The sequence below is a fragment of the Oryzias latipes genome, chromosome 4 (assembly GCF_053564925.1).
Source record: "Oryzias latipes strain Hd-rR chromosome 4, Olatipes_Hd-rR_3.1".
NCBI lineage: Eukaryota > Metazoa > Chordata > Actinopteri > Beloniformes > Adrianichthyidae > Oryzias > Oryzias latipes.
In genome coordinates this window covers 11,448,824-11,473,166 of record NC_136240.1, presented here as the reverse complement: position 1 = coordinate 11,473,166, position 24,343 = coordinate 11,448,824, and the positions used below count along the sequence as shown (strand labels likewise).

The 24,343-nt window shown below is 37.5% G+C and overlaps 2 protein-coding genes across 6 annotated transcripts; both read right to left on the bottom strand.

Annotated features, from left to right (window-relative positions):
• Window positions 1-748: 748 nt before the first annotated feature.
• lpar3 (lysophosphatidic acid receptor 3) lies at window positions 749-6,780 on the bottom strand. Of its 3 annotated transcripts, XM_078945423.1 has the most exons (4): window positions 6,574-6,711; window positions 6,467-6,486; window positions 5,301-6,072; window positions 749-2,434 (listed from the first exon to the last, which is right to left on the bottom strand). In XM_078945423.1, exons 3-4 carry the CDS (start codon window positions 6,061-6,063, stop codon window positions 2,136-2,138), a joined length of 1,062 nt encoding a protein of 353 aa, XP_078801549.1. In that variant the 5' UTR covers window positions 6,064-6,072; window positions 6,467-6,486; window positions 6,574-6,711; the 3' UTR covers window positions 749-2,135. The 3 variants fall into 3 exon arrangements, with proteins under 3 accessions (XP_078801549.1, XP_011471694.1, NP_001279990.1); XM_011473392.4 differs by lacking the exon at window positions 6,467-6,486 and having other exon boundaries at window positions 6,574-6,780; NM_001293061.1 differs by lacking the exons at window positions 6,467-6,486; window positions 6,574-6,711 and having other exon boundaries at window positions 2,136-2,434; window positions 5,301-6,063.
• A 1,467-nt stretch (window positions 6,781-8,247) lies between these two features.
• Window positions 8,248-23,445, bottom strand: mcoln2 (mucolipin TRP cation channel 2). 3 transcript variants are annotated; one of them, XM_004067731.5, is made up of 14 exons: window positions 23,192-23,445; window positions 22,609-22,762; window positions 20,542-20,715; window positions 19,905-20,061; window positions 19,021-19,099; window positions 18,854-18,950; window positions 18,665-18,764; window positions 18,253-18,365; window positions 17,923-18,072; window positions 16,318-16,419; window positions 16,011-16,133; window positions 13,738-13,944; window positions 11,873-12,006; window positions 8,248-8,627 (listed from the first exon to the last, which is right to left on the bottom strand). In XM_004067731.5, the coding sequence occupies exons 1-14, from the start codon at window positions 23,233-23,235 to the stop codon at window positions 8,591-8,593; spliced, it is 1,671 nt and encodes a 556-aa protein (XP_004067779.1). In that variant the 5' UTR covers window positions 23,236-23,445; the 3' UTR covers window positions 8,248-8,590. The 3 variants fall into 3 exon arrangements, with proteins under 3 accessions (XP_004067779.1, XP_078801920.1, XP_020557949.1); XM_078945794.1 differs by lacking the exon at window positions 13,738-13,944; XM_020702290.3 differs by lacking the exon at window positions 20,542-20,715 and having other exon boundaries at window positions 23,192-23,423.
• Between the last annotated feature and the right edge of the window lie 898 nt (window positions 23,446-24,343).

The window sequence follows — 24,343 nt, the reverse complement described above, 5'->3', positions numbered from 1 at the left end:
TGCAGGCCTGCATGTCCACCATGTTTACTTATGTGGATAAGAAGCACCAAACAACATTAGCATTTCTCAGGAGAAAATGTGAGACGAGTGTCAAATAAAAAAAAAAGAACGGAAATCAGATTAACTGGTTGCTTTTTATTTACCTGAAAGTAAAACCATTATTAGATTCTATTCCAAATGCTGTCTTAAGAATGGTAATGATTACATTTTTTGGCTCCCAATAACCTTAAACAAGGGGTGTCACCAATAAACATTTGCTCACAAAATATATAAAATTCCCCGTTTTGCATTCTGTTTAATGTTTTACACTATAAAACATAAAGATATAGTGCTTTTCTTGCATTCCCTCTTTTATTCATGGTGCTACTAAATGCATCAATAATCAATAAACATAGTTTTGTTTACTGTTGCATTAGGTACTAGTTAGTAATGAAGTATAAAGTTTCGCCTGCAGAAAAAAAGCCCTCAGATTACTCTGGAGTCCAATTTTTACGTTTAATTCAAGGTTGCCACCTACACAGAACAAGATCCGATTTTTTTCTTTCTTTGTTTTACTTCATTTTAAAAGAATAAATCATGGCTGTCAGGTAACTACTTTAGAAGAAAGAAAGAAAAGAAACCCAACTAAGCATTTCCAATAAGTCATGTTACATTTCTAGTGGTTTTCTTCAATTATTTTCTGATACAAACAAACCTCTTGGCCCATTTTATAGGGCAAAGCAACAATAGTAAACACATGCTCACACAGTTAGCTTTCCTTTTTTTTTATTTCTGCCATTTCCCATGCCCTGCTTTTCTCAAAAACAAAAAATAATAATAAACTGCAAACTGGCAACAAGTCGTTACCTCAGAGGTTAAAACTGAAAGGCTGCACATTTGTAAATGAAACTCTGTGCAGTCAGGAACCTGAGTGATACAAAAAAAAAAAGAACGTACAAAAGGAAAAGTTTAAAAACATATTTATATAAATTATTGGGAGGGATTTGCAGTTTATTGTGTTAGTACATAAACAATGAACCGAAATACATGACAATATATGATGTTATAAAATACAAATGTTCAAAGGAACATAAAATCTGTCAAAAGTCCAACAGTCAGAATGATAACCAGCAATCTCAGTTTAACTAAAACATGGCAAAGGACCAAAAATGTCTTCTAATCACTGTTCTCCCAAAACAGAAAGAAAACAACGTTGATAACATTCAAAGTCCTTAGCAACAGTACAGGTGATTCAAAGTCAAATAAATCCTATCAATTATTGATCAGTAGAGATGTCAGAGCGGAGAGCAGCATTTAGCGCTGGAGATAATTGCTGTTCTTGACTGCTCGTGCTCAGTGTGCGGCATTGAGATAATCCAGTGTGATGCAACGTGGTTTCGCTATTAGGTATGCAGCTTTATCTGAACAGCGGATGTTTTTCAAAATAAAATAAAAAAGTAGGTGTGAAAACAATAACTGTAGTAAGGAATTTCTTTTGATCAAGTGTTACAAATGAGTTTGAACTTTGGTTAACAAAAAGAAAAGAAAACCAAAGAAGGGAACGTAATGTGGCAAAGCTGACTTTTAAAAAGGGTGACACAATCTTTAAATAAAAGGCGTTTGCTGTAGTTTAGAGCCAATGACGCTTGTTTTTTTAAATTATACTTCCTATGTTTTTTTTTAAGATAAAGACAAATTTTTAAAGGTAATTTCAACGCAAAACGACAAACACAAACTTTGTGATCGGCAAAATGTAAAACTGCTTTTCGAATTTCAAAATAAAAGCATCTACAAACGTTTGTCAGAAAACAGTGCAGCGTCGTCTCCAAAGAAACGGTCTAATGGAAAGTAGAAAGAAACAAAACATCTGCAGCAAACTGATCTTCAAGAAAGAATTGAAAAAAAACATAAAATCCCATTGAAATGCTTGTCCAACCATCACAGAGATTGTGCGTGATCACCTCTGTCTCGCTGCAACTGTACCTTTCTAAGAAGTTGGTGAGCTGCCTCCTAAAAAAAAAAGCTCCATGTGGGGCCAAACAGCCCACTGAGGATGCTGAAGAGAATTAACTGATCTCTTAGTCTCTCTTTCAAGTCAACATGTTCACACAAATTCACCACAAGATCTCCCTTCTTTATGTTGTATTTTGCCTTTGTCACTCCATTTCATCTGATGGTAGCGGACTGTTTCCCGTATCTTGACCAGAGTGCAAATGTCTGGCGTTGGCCTTTGAGGACCGCTGTCGACGCGTACCATTGCCGATGCAGCGCAGGAGGTTTTTAATAGTTCTCCACATTTCCTGATCCTTGTAGGAGTAGATGCACGGGTTCATGACAGAGTTAGCAACAGCCATAAGCAGCAGCCAGCGCTTGAATTTGGTGACTTTACAGCTCTCGCACACGCCGTCCACCAACAGAACCAACAGACCGGGGGTCCAACAGATCACAAAAGCCCCTGCGGGAAGGAAAGGAGAAAACTGTTAGTAATTTTTAATTCTAGGAATAACAATAGAAAATGTTGCACATTGGACTGAAAAAGAAAATAAAATCTGATTTCAAACTAATACAAGACTTATTGACTTTTTACTTTTGAAGTCAAAATCGAAAGCTGCACATCTGTCAATAAATATCTGTGCAGAAAGGAATCTGAGTACTACAGGAGAAAAAAATAGATACTAAAAGGAAATATTTCTCATCCTTGTAGGAGTAGATGCAACAGTCCATGACAGCCATAAGCAGTACATTCCTTCTGCAGCTAAATAGAAATACATTTCTAGTTTTTCATAGACTTCAAATTGTTTTTTTTTCTTAAAAGGGCTTTATTTAAACTAAAAAGGCAACCACATAAGAATTCCATATAAACAAATGCTATAAAACTATTTTGTCTGCAGATTTTAACGATTTTTGAAACTACAGTGCCATTTATGGCACTGATCTGGAGGCGCAAGTGGGCGTGTCTCGATTTGCTTTTAGAGAGTTCGTAACGTAAAGTGCAGAAAATTACATTTGTCGTTAAACTTGTTTTTTTCTCAGTTATTTCACTTCTAGTTGTCCCCTATGCAATTGGCTTTGTGTCGAACTTCTAGTAATTTATTAGGACTTAACATCTGCACTGATGGGAGGTGCTTTTTGTTTGACTGGCAGTCTAAAATCAACAGTCTTTCTCAACCTTTGTGTTTGCTAAGCAAGGTAGGTCACATGGGCGCTCAAGAAGCCAATTATCCATCTCCCTACAGCGTGTTTGTGCAGAAAGAATTTCTGGGACTGAAAGGAAGCTACAAGTGGCAGCTTGTCTTGCACATCCAGCAGCCCTTTTTTTTTGGCGCAACATGCTTTTCAACAGTTCACTGTTTTGTTTTCATTTCTGTGGCACAAAGGCTGACTGATAACATTGTTCATATTACTGTTGAGGATTTAAACCAAGAGTCAAAAAGGCAGCGACATTTTACTAAACGTTTGCTGCTTTTGGTTTTTTTGCTCTTCCAGATGTTATGAAATACATCAAAATTCAATAAAAATTGACCTAAATTCACACGACCATCTTATTTTCTTTTTACAACCAAGCGTGAATTTGATTTCATTTAGAAAATATAAAGAACTAGCACATTTTTTTGTTTATATGTTAAAATTGAAAAGAAAAGAAAAAAGTCAGGCTTTTTAAAATATTGGTGTAACTCTCAAGGTATACCCAGAACATCTTCATCCAGTTTCAACCTTTCTGTATTTGTGCACAATGTTTTCTGCAGGTGACTGAACTTGCTTATCCAGTTGCAGTTTCTGGATGATCAGTCCTTTGGATTCATGCTTCTGAACCTGAAAATCTTAAGATTTCTCCAAGATAAGACCCTGCTTCCTGCATTCATATTGGTATTTTTAATTCTTCGACAGAAAGGCAGTGTCTAAAAATACTGTAGCATTGCAAAACTATGTTTGTAACATAGATTTGCAAAATGCAAATGTAGCAACCATAGAAAAACTTAAGTACTTTTAGGGAGCTTTAGATGGCTGATGACGATCCTGTAGCAACATAATTTAAAGAAGTGCATGCAAAATGGACAAAGTCCTCATGAACAGTTATTCATACAAGGGAGGAGAGGTGGAGACATTCACTGAAGGCCAGACCTCTCAGCTGCATGGTACGCCTCAAAGGCTGAGCAACGGTGACCTTGCAGGATGAGATAATTACACAGCAGCTAGGATTAAAGTGTGTACATAGGCAAATGCCTCCCATGCTTTGGTAGAAACCCATGTGGATGAATGAGCTGGCTGCCCACAATTAGAGAGCATGTTCCAGCGTGATTACAATGAAACTTTCTCATGCCTGCTCTTATTTAAAAATCACCCAAATGCATTTTAAAGCTTATTATTCACATTTTGTAGCAATACAAGTATACAAAACAAGTAAACATCACTTTAAAGACATGTATTTGGTAGTCTCGTTGTTTGTTTGATCTTAAAAAGTAAAGCTCAGGGCATAGTTTAAAATCGTAAGCGATATCATGTTACAAATCCTAAACAAAAAAAAAAGAGAATATAATGCCTGGATGCCATAGCCAGTTTTGTTTTCTTATATAAAAAGGACAGTGTAATCATAGGGTGGGAAAATTGAGATATCATTGCTTCAGAATCTGCTCTCAGACAAAAAAGCTTGCATTTCTGAATTAGAGGTGTGGCATTTCAGATCCTCCACTGGCAGTATTCTTGCCATGAAAGCTCGACCATTCTCAAAGACCCACTCCATTTAAAATTCTGCTAAAAATGGCATAATCATACTTAAAAAGACCACTGGGAACGCTTTTAAAGTTGGCCCTGCAGATGCTGACAGCAAAGAAAATGTGCTGCTCGATTGCTCCACTGACTGCCTTTAACTAGTTTCTTGCAATATTATTTTAAATGAAATGCAAACAAAGTTTTTCCTGTTTAGAAGGGCAGGAAATATCATCCGATTAAAGTTGTAGAGATTAATACTGAGATTATTTTTAAACTTTAAAATGATGTTGCACTCACAGTTTCCTGTCAGACTAAAGTGGGACACTTTTATTAGCATGATGTTTATGAGTTTTTGCTCATTTTAACACTGTATGTTGCTAATGCGCAACATACCAATTAATGCAGGATTACACTTAATATAGCATCACCTAAAATGGAAAAAAACTGAGCAATATATTTTAATAAAGTTGATAAACCAGATTTACAGACCAGTGTGTTCAGCAAAGACAGCTCTAGATGAGGCTTCTGCAGAAAGCATTAACTAAAGACACAACACTAGACCACTACTGACATTTGCATGATTAGTAACACCGCTCTGACACTTTACTTACCAAGTACAACCATCACCGTCTTGATAAGCTTGATGGGAGTCTTCTTGCGATTGATGGAGTTGTTGGTGTGCTGCTTCATCCCCGCTGTCTTCTTCTTGACATACATGTAGATCCGAATGTAAATGGCCACCATGACTAGAAACATCACCAAGTTTGAGACCGACCAGAAGATCACGTAGCTCGTGCTGAAGATGGGAGCCAGCTTCGAGCACGTGTCAAGATCACAAATACAGTTCCAGCCCATGCTGGGCACGGCTCCCATGAGGATGGAGACAGCCCACACCAGAAAGATCAGCAGAGTCACTCTCCTCTTGGTCAGGTTGCTGTGGACCTTAAAGCTCATGATGGAGACGTATCGCTCCAGAGCGATGACAAGCAGGTTGGACAGTGAGGCCGAGAGGCTGATGTCCAGAAGACCTTGGCGGAAGAAGTATCCATTCACTGTAAGCTGCCGGGAGACACTCCCGGTGTTAAACATGAGGTACACGTAGGCTATGCCTGCGAGGAAGTCCGAGGCAGCGAGGTTGGACAGAAGATAGTAGAAGGGGAAATGGAACCTCCGGTTGGTGATGACGGCGGTGATGACCAAAGCGTTGGCGAACAAGATGAAGCAGCAGAACAAGCAGCCCACCACCTGGACCAGAATGAGCTGGGTATTGTCCCATGAATCATCAGTTTTACTTTGGTTTCTGTTGCTGTTGTTGTAGAAGAAATCCATGATCTTGTCATAATGACAGCTTAGGTTTTGGTTCTGCTGGTCCATTTTGACAGTCTGAAAAAAACAAAAACAGCATTTGAAAACGTTCAAATCAAAAACCACCTCTGTTCTGAAATATTTTCTATGGATTTTATCATAGAAATGTAAAATTCTTTGCTATTTTTTATTGATTGATTCAAACAAGAAAGGGTTTGACATAACAAACACTTTTGATTTTTCTTTTAAATACTCTTAAAAACGAGACATTTGATCTTAAAAGAAGAGAGGGAAAAATCCAAGAAATTTAGAAAACTTCAAGTGTATAAAAAGTGTCATTTCACTGAATTCCTTTAAACCACAAAGAAGGCACACAAAGGTTAACATTACAGTCTCTACACAACGTGAGAACTACAGACAGGTGTGTCCCAAGGCCACTTTGCAAGTGTACCGTAACTTCAAGGTTGCTTACCCGTCAAACTGATTTGTCAACTGAAGAAATGGTGAAAAAAAGACAGGAATGAATACTTAAAGAAGAATAGAAAAGAATAAAGGAGAACATTTGGACAGGTGAGTTACCTGAGCTTCGGGGTTTTTTTATGTGTGTTAGCAGAAGTAAAGTTGCGAAATCCTCCTCGTTGACGAACAAACCATTGCAGCACCGTGACGAACTGCCAACGGAGGAGTGGAGTCCCGGCAGCCGGTCTGAGGAGGAGCAGTCAAGCAGTGAAGCAGTGAAGGAGTGAAGCGCTCCCTTGGAAGGTTGGACCGGCGCTGACACAGAGTGGGGCGTGGGCCACGCCCACTGACATACGTCACTCCCGAAGCCCCGCAACTCAGTGAAATTGCAAATTTCTCAATGTTTCAACGTCAAATTAGATTATTTTTTAAACTCTGTAACAATAAACTTAAGGATAATATATATTTTCTATTATTGTACTACAAATTGGTTCACTTGTTGATACCGTTATTTATCAAAAAACAACTCACAAAAAAGCAATAATAAAAGTTACTTTCTTTTAAATCAAATTCCTTTTCTTTCACTAGAAAAATCCTTGATTTCACAACAACTTTGATCCAATTTCAAACTTAGGACTATTTAAAATGGAATTATTGCTTTAGATCACAATCACTGCTATAAAATTGGGTAGGATTTAAAAGAAACAACTTATTTCAATCAAATTTCCCTATTTACCAAAACACACTTTGAATACCCACTCCAACGAAAATTGTGTTTTTGGTGTTATTAACATTCTCTTGTGGCATTTTTTTTTCTTCATAATAATAGACCTATATGGGGAAAATTAAGCTTTAAATTGCATTTGAGTATTTCTTTATTAAAATCGTTGTGAATGGCGAGCAGATGAAAAAATGCAGTTGGAAAAAGTCTGTACAGTCGTTGGGCCACAAGCTCCGTGCTCCGCTCCATTCTGATGCATCCACTTGCAGACAAATAGATCCATGTACGTCTTTTTTTCTCGTTTAAGCTGGCATCTGGCAAAAACTTTACACTGGATAGAGCTGATATCGTCATTTTTGTTTCACAACTAAATGTTAGGTGAGGGGTGTGAGGGGCTGTAAGGTAGCAGGAGAGTGTAAACAAAGGGATAATGGGAAATTAGGCTTATTTTGCACCAACGGTCCAACTCACAACTCTGAGGGAAGTTTCTAGTGCTGCTTTGCAGAAAATAGAAACTAGAAAACAATTTTTTGAATTTTACTTAAAAATGGGATAATTATCATGAAAAGACCACTGGGAACATTTTTAGATCAATAGATCTTTTCATGATCCAAGTTTATTTTAAAACAACTTTTGGGCTTTTCTGTTACTTTTTAATGTAAGAGTTTATAATTTTCCACATTTAAAGTTTCAATCACTACATGCATAAAACACTGGATCAAATCCCTATAAAATAAAGTGTAAATAATGATGGTTGACTCACAATCTGATCGATTGGGCCTTAAACTGGGCAACTAAATGGCAACATTTTTGCGGTGCTGCTTCTAAAGTAAATTTATGGAGAGCACTTATTCTTCAGAGCTTTAGGTAACAGCAGTGTTGACGGGGAGATAACAGGTCTTACATTAAACACATTTTCCATTGTCTGCTGTTGTCAATGTAGGATTCCCTGTTCCAGCTTGTTCACATGTTGACAGATTTTGTGATAAACTTAATTGCTCCTGTGAATCTGAGGTTTTCTTCTGAACACCCCCCCAACTCAAAAATGTTACTGTAAATGAAAGACACAAATGTAGGTTTTACTGCAATCTTTACTTCAGTTTACAAGTTATATCAGATGCTATAGCACTTGAAGAGTAGAACAACACTTCAGTTTTCTGGCATTTAAATTCTTTAAAAATGTCTGAATATTACCTTTATTTCTAGTTTTTATATCATCTTCTTTTTTCCCCAGCTTGGACTCATGTCCATCTCTGAAACTTGAGGTCCAGTTTCATGTCCCTGAGGAAAGTCGTCCTCTTCTTCATTGATCTACGAGTGTATATTGACATTTTCCAACGTCTTGCACTGAAGTCGAGTTAAGTCAATATCAGAGTCAGATCCTAACTTCGTCCTCCACCAAACACCTCATCTCTGTCAGCTTATGAGTATGATGTCGTCATTTACTGGAAAACTGAAACAACAAAGACAACATTTAAAAATAAAGCAACATGAATGCACACTGAAGTCAAAGCCATTGCGAAGAATCATTTTTGAAGCATCTGTATGCTCAGACTTTAATATTGGAATACCAATATTTAATTTTACTTTCAGCAACATTTAAGGTACTTGGACTTTTAAACATAATGTTTGTTTTTTTTACTGATTTCTTTAAGAACTAGCTACCACTTTGGTGTTGTGCAGGAAAAAAAAGGCATCAATACATCACTTCCTATTTGGCAACTTTGCTACTAAATTTCATCTGCTTTAATAGAATATTAACATTTTGCATATTTGTGATTGCGTATTTGTATTAAACAGTACTTTGTGAATGTAAGTGGACATTAACACTTAAATCTCAAACCTGCTACAATATTACATTTTAAGTTTGTTCCAGAAAACAGTTCAGCTGGTTTTGTTGTGCATTAATGCCTTTAAACTTTTACCATATAGTTCAAATACCAGCTGTGCCCATTTAATTATTTTTCTCTAAAATTTCACTTCCTTCACCACATGAGCATTATAAGGATGTAAATATACACAACAATGTTATGAACATTGACACTACTGTCCTGCAACTTTTGTCTTATTGATACTGGACTAATTTATTACACGCCATTTTAAACAAGCTGTATGAACTACATTTACACCCTTCACATTTAAATGTCTCAGTGAGTAAAACTTAGTAATATCCCTTTCAAAATTGAGTTCCATTTATTAAAAAAAGGATTATTTAAAGTAACTTTTTATTTTTCCAAGAACCTTTTTTAATGTAAACCATACTCTCATGTTGTTACCCATTTTATGTCATTTTATAAAAGTGCGAAACAAATTTGCACCCCTTTTAGTCAGGACTTTTGTTTCCTCCTTCTCACTTCCTAAAAGTCCTGCACAGAAAAAACCGATTGTTACTTTCACAAAAGCAAAAAACACATGTGGCAAAGCTGCTTTCAGCCACAAAAACCTGCATCAGTACAGACAGTATAAGAATGCAAGTGTTAGCATTTATTGCTTTACATATCCTTTAACCAATTATTCTATTTCCTTTTTTACTATTAAGGGGCCAATCATAGTTTTACCACAGTAATGGCTTTATCTTTACCCCACTACTTCTTACCCATTTTCCCATATTTACTCCATTTATGAGCATTAGTCTGCAGTATGGTGGGTTGATTGTAAATCACTTTGTTTCACATTTAATTAATCTGAAATGTGTTTTCAAATTAGTTGTACCACTAACATATCTATCCAATAAACAAGATTAGTGGGCAAATATCATAAATTGGCTGCAAATGATAAATAAAGCAATGAGAGCGTCAAGTGCTGATTTGGCTTCAGAATAGAGGTTTAAGTATATTTTTTAGTGTTAACAGAGAGAACTTTTATTAGAAAAAAGCTGGCAATTGTGTGTTGAACACGGAGGACATAGATAGTAATACAAATTAATAAATAAAAACAAGTGCAATGCAACATTTGTGTATTTTCACTCTGTAAATCATCACAGGACTACTAATGACAATGTATCCATCTAATAGGCTACGAGAGGTTTTTGTTCATCACAGCATTACATAATGAGCATGTAACTGAAACTTCACTTCCTAAAGCACTTTAGCATCTAGAGGAGTGAATTACAGATTATCCAAAGACAGATAATGGCACAAGGAAAGACTCAAGAGAACCCAGGCGTTACGGTCTGGTAAAAAGAAAAAAGAAAAGAAAACGATACAGTGATGGGATCCTTCTTTAAAGGGAAGAACAGATTTTTTATTTATTTAAAAAAATCCTGCTGCACATTCAAAAAAAAATAAACCAAAACAAAGGAAATTGTGTTGAAATTTGTGGCTCATGCTCACAACATGACTTAATGTTTTGTGCATCGTTTACAAGAAAGTGACACCTCAGCAGCGAGAAGGGAGCGGATGCACAAATCTACTCAGCATATGAGTCATAGACACTTTTTAAATTAAAGAATAGAATTACCGTTTGTCATTTTCATCATTTTGAATCACGTAAGTTGAGCCAAATGGACACTTTAGATTTCCTTTAGTTTCTAACAAAATTATAAATTGGTGAAGACAGGAAAGGGTGAATTGACTCACATCAGTCAGTACTCTTTTAAAGTTTCATCCAAACGATGACAGAAGGAAAACTACAATTACAATTCAAGTTAAAATGCTTGCAGATTTTCCTTCTCCCACTAAACCGGTATACCGTTACAAAGCTCCTGTGATTCCTCACAAGTGTCTAGCTCGACTTGTTTATCTGGAAGATACAGCAGATAGGGGGCAGAGGGAGAGAAGGGGAAGGTGGTGGTTGTTGTTTTGTGTTTTGGGGGGGGGGGGGGCTCTTCCCAGTGTTCAGCCTCCAGCTTCTCTGTAATCAGCCCATCACTGGGTGTGTCTGCATAGCTCCCACCACTAATTTCATTGCTGTGACACTGGGTAAGACTAAGCCAAACCACAGCGTGGAGGAAACCTCACTGCCTGCTGATGATAGGGATTCGCTCACGCAAAAGGAATGCACAGAAAACACTGACAAACACCAAAATAATAGTGTATTTTGTGGTACACACAAGGTGCAAGCTAAGCCAAATAGTTTACACCCCAATCTAGATCAAGCTAATTGGGGATTCATTTAATTGCACCCAAATTTTTCTGTGGGAGAATTTTAATAAACCCTCTGTGCAGTTTCCAGGCTTTTCACACAATGACTCTTTGCTTTCTTGGAAATGAAAACAAAAAAAAAAAAAAGTCCACCTCAGGGCTGCCATAAAGGCAGCGGCATAAGATTACAGCCTCTTTATATCAGCCTAATGCTCTTCCAGGTAATTCATACAGGTTCCAGCAGCTCTTGCAGGAACAAAGCATTCAGTTTTATCACAGCTTTCAACCTTGGATTTCTAAGTCATGCTCCAAGAAGCGTCACATGCTTTAATATCACTGACTGCTAGAGCAAGATTTTTAACCAACTTCCCTTTTTGAATTCCTCTGAAAAAGAAGTTGCCACTTTACCGCACAGATGTCTGTTCGTTTTTTTTTGTCAGATTGAGAAAAACTACGGTGGCTGTTCGTGTAGCCTCCAAGTTTAGCCACAAGTGACGACTATAGTGAAATTTTGACAGCGCAATAACCCTCCACTGCACGCCAACACCAGCATTTACAACACGATAGACACAAATATTTTTAAAGCTTGATCAAATCAGAGGGAGAGCTGTCGTACCGTTTGCAGCAGCAAAACGTGGAGCATTTTGGCTCAACGTCTTTCTCGCTGAAGTCGTCAACAACAGGAAAATCTTTGTGTTCTCTGAGGAACTTTTGCAGGTCTGTCAGCGGGAAACCATCACTTTGGTATTTCTGTAAGCAAGGAGAAGGAAAAGCAGCATGTTCAAAGTTGTTAGGCATGACCCTTCAGGCCATGTTTGAGCCAGAGATCATACTTCTTAACTTGAAAGAGGGACAAAAAAAAGTTCTCATTTATATGATAGAATAATCAATTCTGATTAGCTGCAGGGTGTCCATTAAAAAATGACAACATACCCCCAAAACAGAAGTTCCAGTTCACATTGCACTGGCCTAAATGCCAGTTAGTAACCGGAACAACATAAACGGACATTTGTTCTAAAAATTGTCACAACAGCAAGTCAGTAGAAAAGTCCTCTGTCCTTCCATGTGATGGACATGCCAGTATTTCTCGGATTTTCCCATCAACAGCAAAGATTCCTTTAATTTTAAGTAGTTTGTTACTTGTCTTGCTAACTTTATGCTTGAAACACAGTGAATTTATGAGTAATTTTAACATTAATTAACACAAACACCCACTTTCTCCACGGAGCTAGCGGTGATCAGCTAAAAGCTTTCCCTTTTTTATGCACAATATGGACATCCATCTTTGGAGAAAATTCAGATGTTATCATGCATGAAACGCAGCCACTCTGCTTAGGTCTGCTCTAGGTTGATGTCATGAAATGGGCGGCACCCACAAGAAATGAAAGGCGGAGCCTCAGAGATCGAGTAGTCTTACTTCCTGGTAGGAAAATGAACAGCGAAAATAAATCATATTTTATAAGAAAGTTGTTCTTTAGTGTGTCAAAGGTAATACATCACATATATGTGGATATAGTTTACTCTGAAAAGCTCAAGAAAAGCATGATACAGGCCCTTTAAGAGAGTACTGGAAACGATTTTACAAGTGATCAAAAGAGGATATGAGTGGGATTTTAAAGTATTCATATTTGATTGAATATTTATGTCCTTCATAAGTGACCATGGTGGATGCGGGATAATGCCTGGCAAGGTGACCATTATAAGAATACTCTATTCTGTTTGCCTGCTGGGTATGCATTAAAGAAGTGATAACCCACAGTGATAATACTCACCTAAAAAAGAGGTTCCGCTCACATAGCTTAAGTGTTCTGCATCACTGAGCTGGCTTCTTTAAAACAAGCTTTTGCTTCATCAACTGTACAAAAAAAAAACGGTAAGAGGTGAACTTTCTCTCTGAACTGATGCTTTAATGCTTTATTTAACCTATCGTGACGATCAGCATGGATATCACTTTCCTTTGCAGCTGCAGGTTGGTGCTGGCTCATGGAAACATGACAACACGCCACACCACGTAACAAAAAGTTACCTTTTTGTGGGAAAAAAAGCTATCTAAACCAGGAAAAAAAAAAAATCAAGAATAAAGCACTACAGATGGATGGAATATTTATTTATTTTTTAAGTGACCATGGTATAAGCGGGTTTGTGGCCTTCAAGGTGTGCATTATCAGAAATTAACCCACGCCGTAGAAGCCTGAACCCTCCGACTGATGTTGCACGCTTATTCCTTTCACAGTGGTCACCTCGCCAGGCATTATCCCTTACTTATTCACCCTATAGCTCCACTAAAGTTTAGCAGACCCCTGAAGTTTTGATGACCAAAAAGACAAAGAAATGTGACTTACTAGCATTGACTGTGGACTAACAATGAAAGTGAACGGTCACAAGATGATGTGTGTCTTTAACGGTGTCCGTTTGAAGTGTGAGAGAGGAATGTGAAAGGAAAGACAGGACTGTTCATCTCACTCAGCTCTGCTTTCTTACCTTGATGGTTTCATATGAGTCAGTGATGAGGGCAATGAAGAGAGACAACACCATGTAGATGAAGAGGGAGATGAAGGAGTAGAGGTACGCCCGACTGAAAAGCCACACTAAAATGTTTTTGTCCTTGAGCTGGGCGAAGGTGGTGAACATGTCATCACCGTTCAGGAGAGAAAACAGGCACTCCGCCACACGGCTCAAACCCTCGAACTAAAACATAAAAACAGACGAAAAGTCATGTGAATCTCACAGAACTTTAAAAATGTATAAGTTATCTACGTATGTAAAAGTAAATAATATAGTTTGGCAAATTATTTTGAAAGTATTTTAGCATGTTTTAACGATTCCTTCCCCCCTAATAACACCCTGAAATCACAACCTCCATTTAATGTGTTCCCAGAAACCTAACTGGGTACTAAAGACTGTGTTTGGGCATGTTTAGGCCCTGCCGCAAATACCAAAACATGAGTTTTTACAAGAACAAAGTTACAAGGTGGATTAAAAAAAAAAAAGAATTTAAACAGTAAATAGGAGCTAGAAGAAGAAAAAAAGGTGCCATGAATAAGAGATGAACAGTAAGGAGAGCTTGAAAGCTTTAGACCTGTGCATTATGACAACTTAACAGTCACTTTAGAACTTGATAGCATGTAAAAACCACATCCTCCTGCAGATCCAAAAGACAGCACTTAACGATGTGTGGAGAGGCGAGTCCTATAACATCCTCTGTTTATTCTTTTAGTAAACACTCAGAGCATCCTGAAAGAGCTGACACTAAACTGTGAGGGACTACCCCAACCACCTAAAGGTAAATATCCTGAGTTTGGATATCTGACTGCAGCTGCTAGGAACTGAAATGGTTTTTCAAAACTGCTTCCAGGAAAGCTGTACTGTCAGTCAAACAAGGTTTTCAAAAGTCAAAACAAAACTAAAAAAGCACCGCGAAATGACTCAGTGTCGATACCAATAGGCGACCAGTAGGGGTGTCACGATTCATTTCAAGAACTAGTCGATTCATACCATAATTTGTAGTTGATGATATGATTCAGAGTAGATGTCGGTTCATTTTGAACAATCCGATTCACGGATAGAAAAATCTATCCAGAACAACAAAACTTTAACCAGTGTGACTCAGAGAGAAATACCTGGATACTAAATAGTGCAGGTGAAGTTTTCCACATTCCTTGTATTTCCTCAAGGTAATCATGTGTAAATTAAATGATAGAGTGAGGTGGAAAAGGATGATTCGCTGTGGCGACCCCTGATGGGAAAAGCCGAAAGAGAAAGAAGAAGAATCATGTGTAAATTAACTACGTGAACAAGCAAACAAGTAAACAAGAATTAAGGGTAAATCCATTCACATTTTAGTTTCATAAAGTTCACCCCACTGTTGTTTTTCCACATCAAAATAATCAAAAGGGAACCTTCTGCCACACTGTGTGGTTGCATGTCTTTGCTAAATTCAAAGTGTTTCCACACATTGGACTGGAATGATGGACTGATCATTTTTTTCTGTCATCGTGTGTGTTGTCCACTGTGATGCACTTGGTTGTTTTTACATTATAGTAAAATAAACCTACTGTGCCTAATCCAAATGGTATTTTCCAATATTGATTATGAATCGATTTACTTAATTTGAAATTATTTTATAATGGTATAGGTGAATTCAATTAACAATACAACAATTAACAACTTGCCTCAGATCAATCTAGTTGGATAAATCCATTTACCGATGAATCGTTACACCCCTGGTGACAATACAGCAACCTCAAAAGAGGGTTCCAATTTAACAATGGGTATTTTCATCCATGGAGCTGGTTGTTCTCCTGATTTTAGTCTTAAGGTTGGTTTTCACTGAAGTCCTTCACACGGTTCACAAACCTTCATTTAATGATCATGTCCAGCCCAGAATATTAGTTATTTATTGTTAACCTTTTCTTTTCGTGGTCATTTACACAAATTTTCTTTGGTCATGCAACTAAAGCCAAAGAACCACAAGGAAAACAGCCACTGACACCTGGTGGAGATATTGTGGAGTTACAGCAGCATAACATCTTCGAAAAGAAGAATTATAACATGTCAAACTCAAACTTTATTACACACACAGTATGATTCTAAAATTGTAAGTTTTAGGGATTTTCTTGATTTTGTCTATATTTGCATAAATATCACCTCAAAAATGTAACTGTTGCACTATTTTTTACTTTTCATGATTGTATCATGAACACTCAAGCACTTTTCCACTATGTTCCTGCCCTCCATAGTTCTGCTAGTGTTACCTTCTCGTGATACGGGCCCAGTACAATCCATCCGCAGAATGTGTAGCCGAGGTAGATCATGCCAGCACAGCAGCAGAAACGTAAAACTTTGGGGAATGCTGCTTTCATGGTTAAAATCAGGACCTAAAACAATGAATATGTCACAGATATGATCATTTTAATGCAACAGGGTGGAAGGATTATTACATGTGATGCTATAAAATAATGCTATTAAATTTGGCATTTATTTCCACAACTTGCATCTGCAATTTATGCAATTTTCAAATAAATTTGGATTAGGTAATTATGAAAAATAAATGATACTCACATTATATTTCTGAAAGTATCCCAGGTATCTAATAACTCCAACCCATACCAACAACGTAGATGTGCCCAGGAAAATGCTGCACACATCATAACTTGTAAGACTCTAAAGAAAAGGGGAAAGATTATAAAGATAGATATGTACAGAGTACAAGTTATTATTTCTATTACAGATCTAAATGGTAATTTTAAACTATGACTTCTAACAATGTTCTAGAAAGCAAATAAGGAATTGCAAAAAACAAGTAATCACAAAACTGTTGTTAATGATGGACCAATAAGCCATAAATACTTGATTTCTTCCTCTTTCCATATTTGATTACTTCTCATCTTTTGCAGAAAGTTGTCAGGTTAGAGTGACTAGAGCTAAATCTGTGCAACAATCATAGGAACAGTCCAATACTCCAAAGGAATCATAATAGGTTAAAGTTGCATTTGTATATTACATTGATACATCATATATTTCCTGTCATACTTGTACTTTCAACTGCCTGTCCAGGACCAGAGTCGCAAATTTGGTTTTATCCCTGTGGTGAAATGACGATAAATATAAATCCTTCAGATATTGAAAGTAAAAAGCGTCATTTTAAAAAACATTTTACTTGATGGATATAGAGTGCAAACAGGTCTTTACGTAATCCAGTCCTTTGCTTCCAAAGGGCAAACAGTAAAGATTGTTTAACAGCTGCAGTATGCATGAGTTTATTACAACTTTCATTAATAAATAACTGACTTCTGATTTTAAAATCCTGCTTTCTTTATATGGATCTCCTTTAAGAATCAACAAATCCAAATACTCCTGTGGCCCTAAACAGGGTTTTGAGTCATATTTTCCTGTTCTTTTGGGTTATCATTGCTGTACATTTGAATTCTGACCTAAGCATAATCAGTTTTAGGTACAATGTTGCTGGAAAAGGGCCTAATTTTCTAATTTCAATGAACAACTAAATGCTTAATTCTCCCTCCCTTCATGCTTACATGTGAAAACTACACTTGTCTCGTCTCTGAGAAAAGGAAGCAGTGTAGTTTTACACAGCTTTGGGTAATTCTGACTGGGCCACACTGGGAGAAAAGTTCAAAAATCTGGCCATCTTGTGTGTTTATGGTGTTGTAACTAAGACAAAGTGCTATGGATCTTCTTTAAGTACCAAAGAATCCAAATACTCCTGTGACTCTAAACAGGGTTTTGAGCATTTGAGTCATGTTTTCCTGTCCCTTTGGATCATCTTTAATGGATAAATGAATTCTGGTTTAAGCATCTTCAGTTTCAAGTACAGTGTTATGAAAAAGGACCTACAAATCTGTCCGTTTTGTGTGTTTATTGCATTGTAACTGAAGTACATGCTGTGTGACTAAGACACCACCTTCCTTTACTGAATGTGTGCTTTCCAGAAGGACTTTGTTCAAAGCGGTTGCATAATTTTAAGGCTTCTCTGAGTTGACGTTGTAAAATTAGACAAATTACTTGTAATATGTCAACCAAATCCCTTAAATGCATTGTTAAATCATGTGTTGGTTTTGAGAAAGAAAAGAAAAAAACATCGGGTTTTAAAATTTTAAAATTTGGTTCGCATAAAAAGTAATAAAACAAACTGGGCGGTCAGCATACCTTTGCTTGTATTTCCATCTTCAGTATGGAGCCAATAATAGTCAATACGTCACTGACAATGACCAGCACATACCAGCCATTCAGAAACTCTTTTTGGTCGTCCTCACACACTTTACGGTCAAAGTGTTCTTGGAAGAACTGTGAGAACCGCTGGATGACAAGAAAAAAAAATGCAGACTTCATTATTGTGCATGGAAATAAGAAAATCAATATCTTACATTCCAACAAAGTTTAAACTAGTTCAGAAAATATTGAACTTAAAAAAATAAAAGAGGGGAAGATGCACTCTATTTAAGTTTTGCATCATATGTGTGCAACAGAATAACTGACCTGAAGCAACCTGACTGCCAGGATGATAGAGCGCGTGCACAGCGTGGTTGATATGATGCAAACCAGGATGACAAAGCCATCAAACACCAGCAGATAATGTGTGTTCTTCTGAGCTGAAACAGAAAAACGCAAAGACTTCAGAAAGAGGGTTTTATCTGTCCCACAACTCAGACAGACTACAGATAAACCAAGCACAGGAGAAAACGCCCCATTTTTGGCAAAAAGAAAATACGTACAAACTGATGTAAAGTGGGTAAAGGAGCATTTTTGTCTCTAATGTATATAAGACTTAGTTTAAGTCTGTTTTTTAACTCACACATGCAAAGAAACCAAAGTGTGTTTGGATTTCTCTGTGTTTTCTTATCATTTTATCATAAATATTTCATTTTGTACTTGTAGAAATATTTCTTACCTGTGCCAGATATCTTCCAGTCTTGACATGCACTGCTCTCGGCATCTATGTCCAGGTAGAGTTTCACTTTTCCACTATGAGACTCGTTATCAAAAGTGATCTAAGGATAAAATAAAAAGGAATAGCGGCATAATGGATGCAGTTTTGTCAGTTTTACAAGTCCATCAGTACACTGAAGTCAATCTATACCATAACATAGAAGGAGTAGCAGTCAGGCAGCTCCCGGGAACGAACTGTCTGAAGGTTGATTCCTTTCAAATTAAAGGTCACTTTGATGTTAACAAGCCTAAAAAAATAAAAGTATGTTAAATAATGACTTTACAGATGTATCAACAGATGAAGAAAAACAATATTACCTATAAAAGTCCAGATCAAAAAAGGAGGAGTTCTGCTTCCTCCACTGATTTGCAGTCCTTGGATCATGTTCCATGCAAACTAAAAGAAGCAGTATTAAAAAAGAATTTATTATCAACATAACATCAGAGTATTTTATTTAAAGACCCACTCCGATCAAAATTGAGTTTTTGGTGCTTTTAAATTGTTATCGTAGAATTTTTCTCAGAATGTAAGACATAAAAATAAAATTAAGATTACATTTTTATTTCTGAGTATTTCTTTATTTAAATCGTGATGAATCAAAAATCAGATGTTAAAAATGCTACTTGGAAAAGAGCAGATTTTTTACATAGAAACTACACCAGGCAGGTCACAAGCTCCCTGATCCGCTCCATTCTGATGCATCCACTTGCAGACAAATAGATCCACATACATCTTTGTTTTCCTCATCTGAGCTGGCTCCAAACTGTACGGCTGGATAGCTCTGATATCGCTCACCATTTTTGTTGAACCGCTAATGTTAGGTTTGCGGTGTGAGGGGCTTTAAGCTACAGGGAGAGACTGTAAACAAAGGGGTCATGGGAAGTCAGGCCAGGTTTACGCCGCACCAACAGTCCTGACCACAATGCACCGATTTTCTATATGCCGAAAAAATGAAAAACCTATCCAAAAAAAATAAAAATAAATAATGAATCACTGGGAACGCTTGTACAGTAGATCAAAAGATGATTGGAGTGGGTCTTTAAAGTGTGCTGATGTTCATAACTTATTTTTCTGTGACCTTTTGACTGAAAGTACCTTGAATTCTTTAATACTTCTGGAATAATTCAATACTTTCACTTACAAAGCAGGTAGTTTAAAATTTACAATAAGGTTAAAAAAAAAAAAAAAAAAAAGAACATACGTGTCTCTAACTGGGCATCAATATCATAAGCCTCATCTGATGGCTTCAAACTGCCCCGCTTGTAGTACTCCTTACAGACGGTTAAGGGCAGAAGAAGGCCATCTTCATCTTCAGCATAGCTGATGGCGCCCACAGAGAGTTCACCCAGCTGGCTGTACTGTAAACATCAGAGCATGATTTGGACAGGCCTCATTCAGAAATGCAATGGCTTGGATCAAAACTGGTAAAGTGTATCAGATTTATTATCTGTCAGCCAAACGTTAAAAGATCTAATGTGGTTCTAATCTGTGCTAAACTAAATTCTTCAACTGAACTGGTTTGTACATACAAACAGAACACTTTAAAATCAGTGCCACTTAAATAGGTTTTCTACAGACTCTCCTGCAAACATTTCCAGCCCTAAATGTTTTCATGAAGGTAACATCAGTCAATTATACCATAAAAGCAAATGAAAAAGTCAGGAGACTTTATCCCAGCAGGTGTAAAACCTTCCTGTATTTCAGCAGAGAACGGGGGTTACACAACTGTAATTAGAGTCAGTGGTGACCATCTTAGAAACAACTGAGTCTCTGCATTCTTTCACAATCATTTTCTACAGCTTTCAATAAAGGGATGAGATTCCAGTAGGTTGACTTGCCTGATCAAGAACATAAAATAGGCTGTCATAGACATCCCTCTGTGTGTAGACAGCTATGGAGAAGTCATCCTCATCCACCCCACTGTAGCCCTTTATAAAAAGGTTTTTCAGAGCCATTGTGTTTTCTTCTTTATAGGACACCACCAGCTGGTTGTTGAGGCCAAAAAAGACAAGCTGTGAAATAAGAGACATCTCTCACTTTTGAGTCATAAAACTACTTTCTGTTTAAAGTTCGGTCCTTTTTAAATGTTTTATTTTTTTTTTAATCTGATACAATTTGTAATTATGATAACATTTTGGAGAAAAATGTAAAGATAATTAAAGGCATGAGCTGCATCTTTCCCTTGCAGGAGCTGCCCGCCCCATTGGTCCCCTCCTGACACGCCCTTACTGGCTTTGAGACTGATAAACAGCTTTCACCCACCCCTTCAACCCCTGCCACCCTGTTCAGAAATGTGCAGAACATGTTCATGAAAAACAAAATACTTTTTTTCAAAATGGTGGCTTTTCTGTTGGTTTTCTCTCCATAACAACCACATTATTTATTCTTTTTGTCTCCTGGGGGTGACAAACAGGTGTCTGCAAAAGTGAAACCTTTGGATTTCCTTGGCCCACATTCCTAATGTGTTCCTATTGTATGTTATTTTGTTCCGTTCAGCTTGAGCCAGGGATTCGTGCATTACATTTTCACATTATTCCAGTGAAAAATGTGCGAGCTACAGGGGAACGCCACTATTGTGAACTAGACATGCTGACGCAGTTTCAAATCTACAACTTCTAAATTCTAACATTTTTTTAAGAGTACCGCCCGATGACGCTCCAGAGGTTATGAGGCGATAGATCCAAATTTAAATTTTGTTGAAGGTATTCAGGTATTCAGCTTGTAAAGCTGTCCGAATCCACAATCTCCAAATCAAGTGCCTTTAAAAGTATCCCAGAAGTAATTATAAATATTAAATTAAATAAAAAATAAAAGAAAACAAAAAGGGGTTTACACAAATTTACACCCTGGATACATAACCTCTTTAATAATAGTAAAACCTGTCCAACACAAAAGGCCTTCAGCTCTCATCTGTTCGCTCAGTTGTTGGACAGAACAAGTTGAAGAGGAGAAAATAAAAAAATTAAAATTAAAAAAAGGAATATCCCAGAAGTCTCTGCGGAAAACCAGTGAAGATCGATATTCCATATATTGGTCAATATAGACCACAATGCATTGCGTTTGAAAGAATTTTTATCTGAAAAAAAGTTGTTTTTTCTAAATCATCCAAGTTTTCATCATAAGAACACAGTGGATTCACAAACAGTCTTCATAAAATGTTTATTAAATTAAGTTTCTTTGGTAAATTAGTGATGTCATATTTGCCATTAAAAAACAAAGTGAGCATGATGTCAAAATTGCTTTTAAATTCCAGAATACGACAAAGCCTTCTAGTATTTATGGAGTAGGAAGGGAAATTAGACATTGCTAAGGGAATTTTTTTCTAATATTTCAAAATGGCGGCCTCTTCCAAAAGGTCAAAGGTCAAATAGCCTTTCATTATGGTTTTAGACCTAACCTAATGACGTATGTGAAGTTTTGTGAAGATTGCTCGAAACTAAAGTTTTCTTTTCCAAAATGGTGCAAAAGTGTGAAAAGAAAAAAAAAGCCAAATTTCAAATTTTACCACAAAAAAAAAATGGACGCCAAGCCATTGGTCCTATGGCCATCCCATAATAATTTCAAAATCTTCTCATAGTCCTGACACGTGAGTTTTGGCTTCATTCACTGATTTTAAACTATTTTTGATGGTTTCTGCTGCTGTCAAGTCATCATTTTTGGGAGGGTTGGTTGTGCAAGTGTTGCTGAATTTTTTAAGGATGTGGCGGGGGTCAAGTTTTGCATCAAGTGCACAACAAGAAAGAAGAATTGCAAAAACTACAGTCCTTGTGGTCAGGACTGCTGCAGCCCATAATGAAAGTAAATCTGCTTTGAATTCAGCTCTAAAACATAAAATGAATTTAAAAAGTGAAATTCTGAAGATATGAAGCAGATTCCACAAATCCCAGGAGCAATTTCAGACATACTTGTGTGGTGATCATGACGATTTTTAGGATCTGGACTCCCATCTTCCAGGGAATGTGTCGTCGGGCTCTGTACTTCTCACAGGGGCTCATGAAGTAATACTTCAGGTCATCTCGCAGCCTCTCTTCTCTGATGACCTCTGGAGTCAGAGCAGAGCTGCAGCAAATGAAGAAACATCAGTCAAAAACTGCTCTCCTAACTTCCTGTTTCTGCTCTTTTTACTGTCATCCAGCTGTCAAGAGGAATTAAGCAACCTCAACACCGTTTTTACTCCCTCGTTTGTTTGTTTTTAATACAGAATGCTGAAGTGTAGCACAGAGCCTTCATTCAGGCTGCTGGATTCAAGTCCAAGGTCTCTGTCTGTGGCTCAATATTTCCCCAACTGTCAACCAGACAGAACGAAGAAAGAAATCCTCCTTTGAAGTTAATAAATGTGAACAATAGTTTACAGATTGAAGTGTGATGTAATTATAGCCACACCGAGGCTGTTTTAGAAACTTTAAAGCAGCAGATTAACGCAAAAAGAAAGCGAGTTTTAAGACTAAACAACACTCCAGCGCTTCTGATGTAGAAAAACACGCTTACCTGAACGAGTTGCTTCTTTCCAGATAACGGACCAGCAGCTCCATGACTGCATTTATAAAAACGAGCCAGTTCGTTGTTAATATTTTAAATAATCGAGTATTTTGACGTGACGGACGGAAAGCTGGCTGCTTAGTTTCTGAGCGATCACGAAGCTTCCCGGCAGCCAATCAGGAAATGACTTTCAGGCGGTGCGCTTTCTGCGGGACAGCTGCGGGGTGACACGCTTTCAAAGAAGCAGCTTCACGGTGTCTGTGCGGTGAGGGAGGGCAAAACACGCAAAATGACGCAGGTTCCAGAGTTAAACCAATGGTTTGGCTCATTAGGAAAATCGTGCGTAAAAAGTGTTGTTTTTTCCTTCTTAAAGGAGTAGATTTTTTTTTTATTTCATTACATTTTAATTTATATAATTGTAAAAGTCTATGGTGGCAACACCACAGAGTAATCCTTTTGTGACACCTTCTGGCTCATTTCCAAAATGTCAACTGTCAAAAAAATTAAAGTTGACACAACAAGTGGAAGTTGGAGTATTTTTCTGTGAAATATAAAACAAGGTTAATTGGTTACTCTAACTTGTCCATAATGAGTGTGCATGGGGGTGTGATTGTGGCCCTGTGACAGACTGGTGACCTGTCCAGCATATCCCCTGCCTATAGGCTCAGCAGCCCTGTGACCCCGAAAGAGAAAAAAAAGGTTTAGAAGATAAATGAATGAATATGAAACAACTGAATTTGCCTAATATGCCAAGAGACTGCAGCTGTTTTCAGGGACTTTAATAACAAGACGAGACATGCATCTGTGTCAATCTAACTGGGAAGGGGTGGTGCATTGTGAAATTCACAGTAGGTGAGTCAGTTTGTTGCCTCAGTAGTGCCTCCCAGAGGGCAACAGGTCAAACAAGTCCGAGCCAGGGTGTGATCTGCCCTTGATGATGTTCCAGCTCCTGCTGAGGCAGCGTGGGAGTAGATGTCAGTCAGGGAGAGGGGAGGGCGTCCAATGATCTTCTGAGCTGTCTCTACGACCCTCTGCAGGCTTTCCTTATCCAGGACGGTGCAGCTGCCAAACCAAACTGTTGTGCAGATCCTCTCTTCATGCTCCCCATGGATATGGAGGGGGGCTGGGTCGGTGCCATGCTTCCTGATGATCTCCCTGATT

Bases quoted from the DNA above. Each gene is read 5' to 3' on its own strand.
- lpar3 (XM_011473392.4), bottom strand. From the start codon at position 6,063: ATGGACCAGCAGAACCAAAACCTAAGCTGTCATTATGACAAGATCATG. The intron at 2,435-5,300 runs GTAAGTAAAGTG...TCCTTCCCGCAG, and splicing joins GACGGTGATGGTTGTACTTG to GGGCTTTTGTGATCTGTTGG.
- mcoln2 (XM_004067731.5), bottom strand. From the start codon at position 23,235: ATGGAGCTGCTGGTCCGTTATCTGGAAAGAAGCAACTCGTTCAG. The intron at 20,716-22,608 runs GTATGTCTGAAA...CTTATTTCACAG, and splicing joins TCGTCATGATCACCACACAA to CTTGTCTTTTTTGGCCTCAA. The intron at 16,420-17,922 runs GTATGCTGACCG...CCTTTTCTTTAG, and splicing joins AGATGGAAATACAAGCAAAG to AGTCTTACAAGTTATGATGT.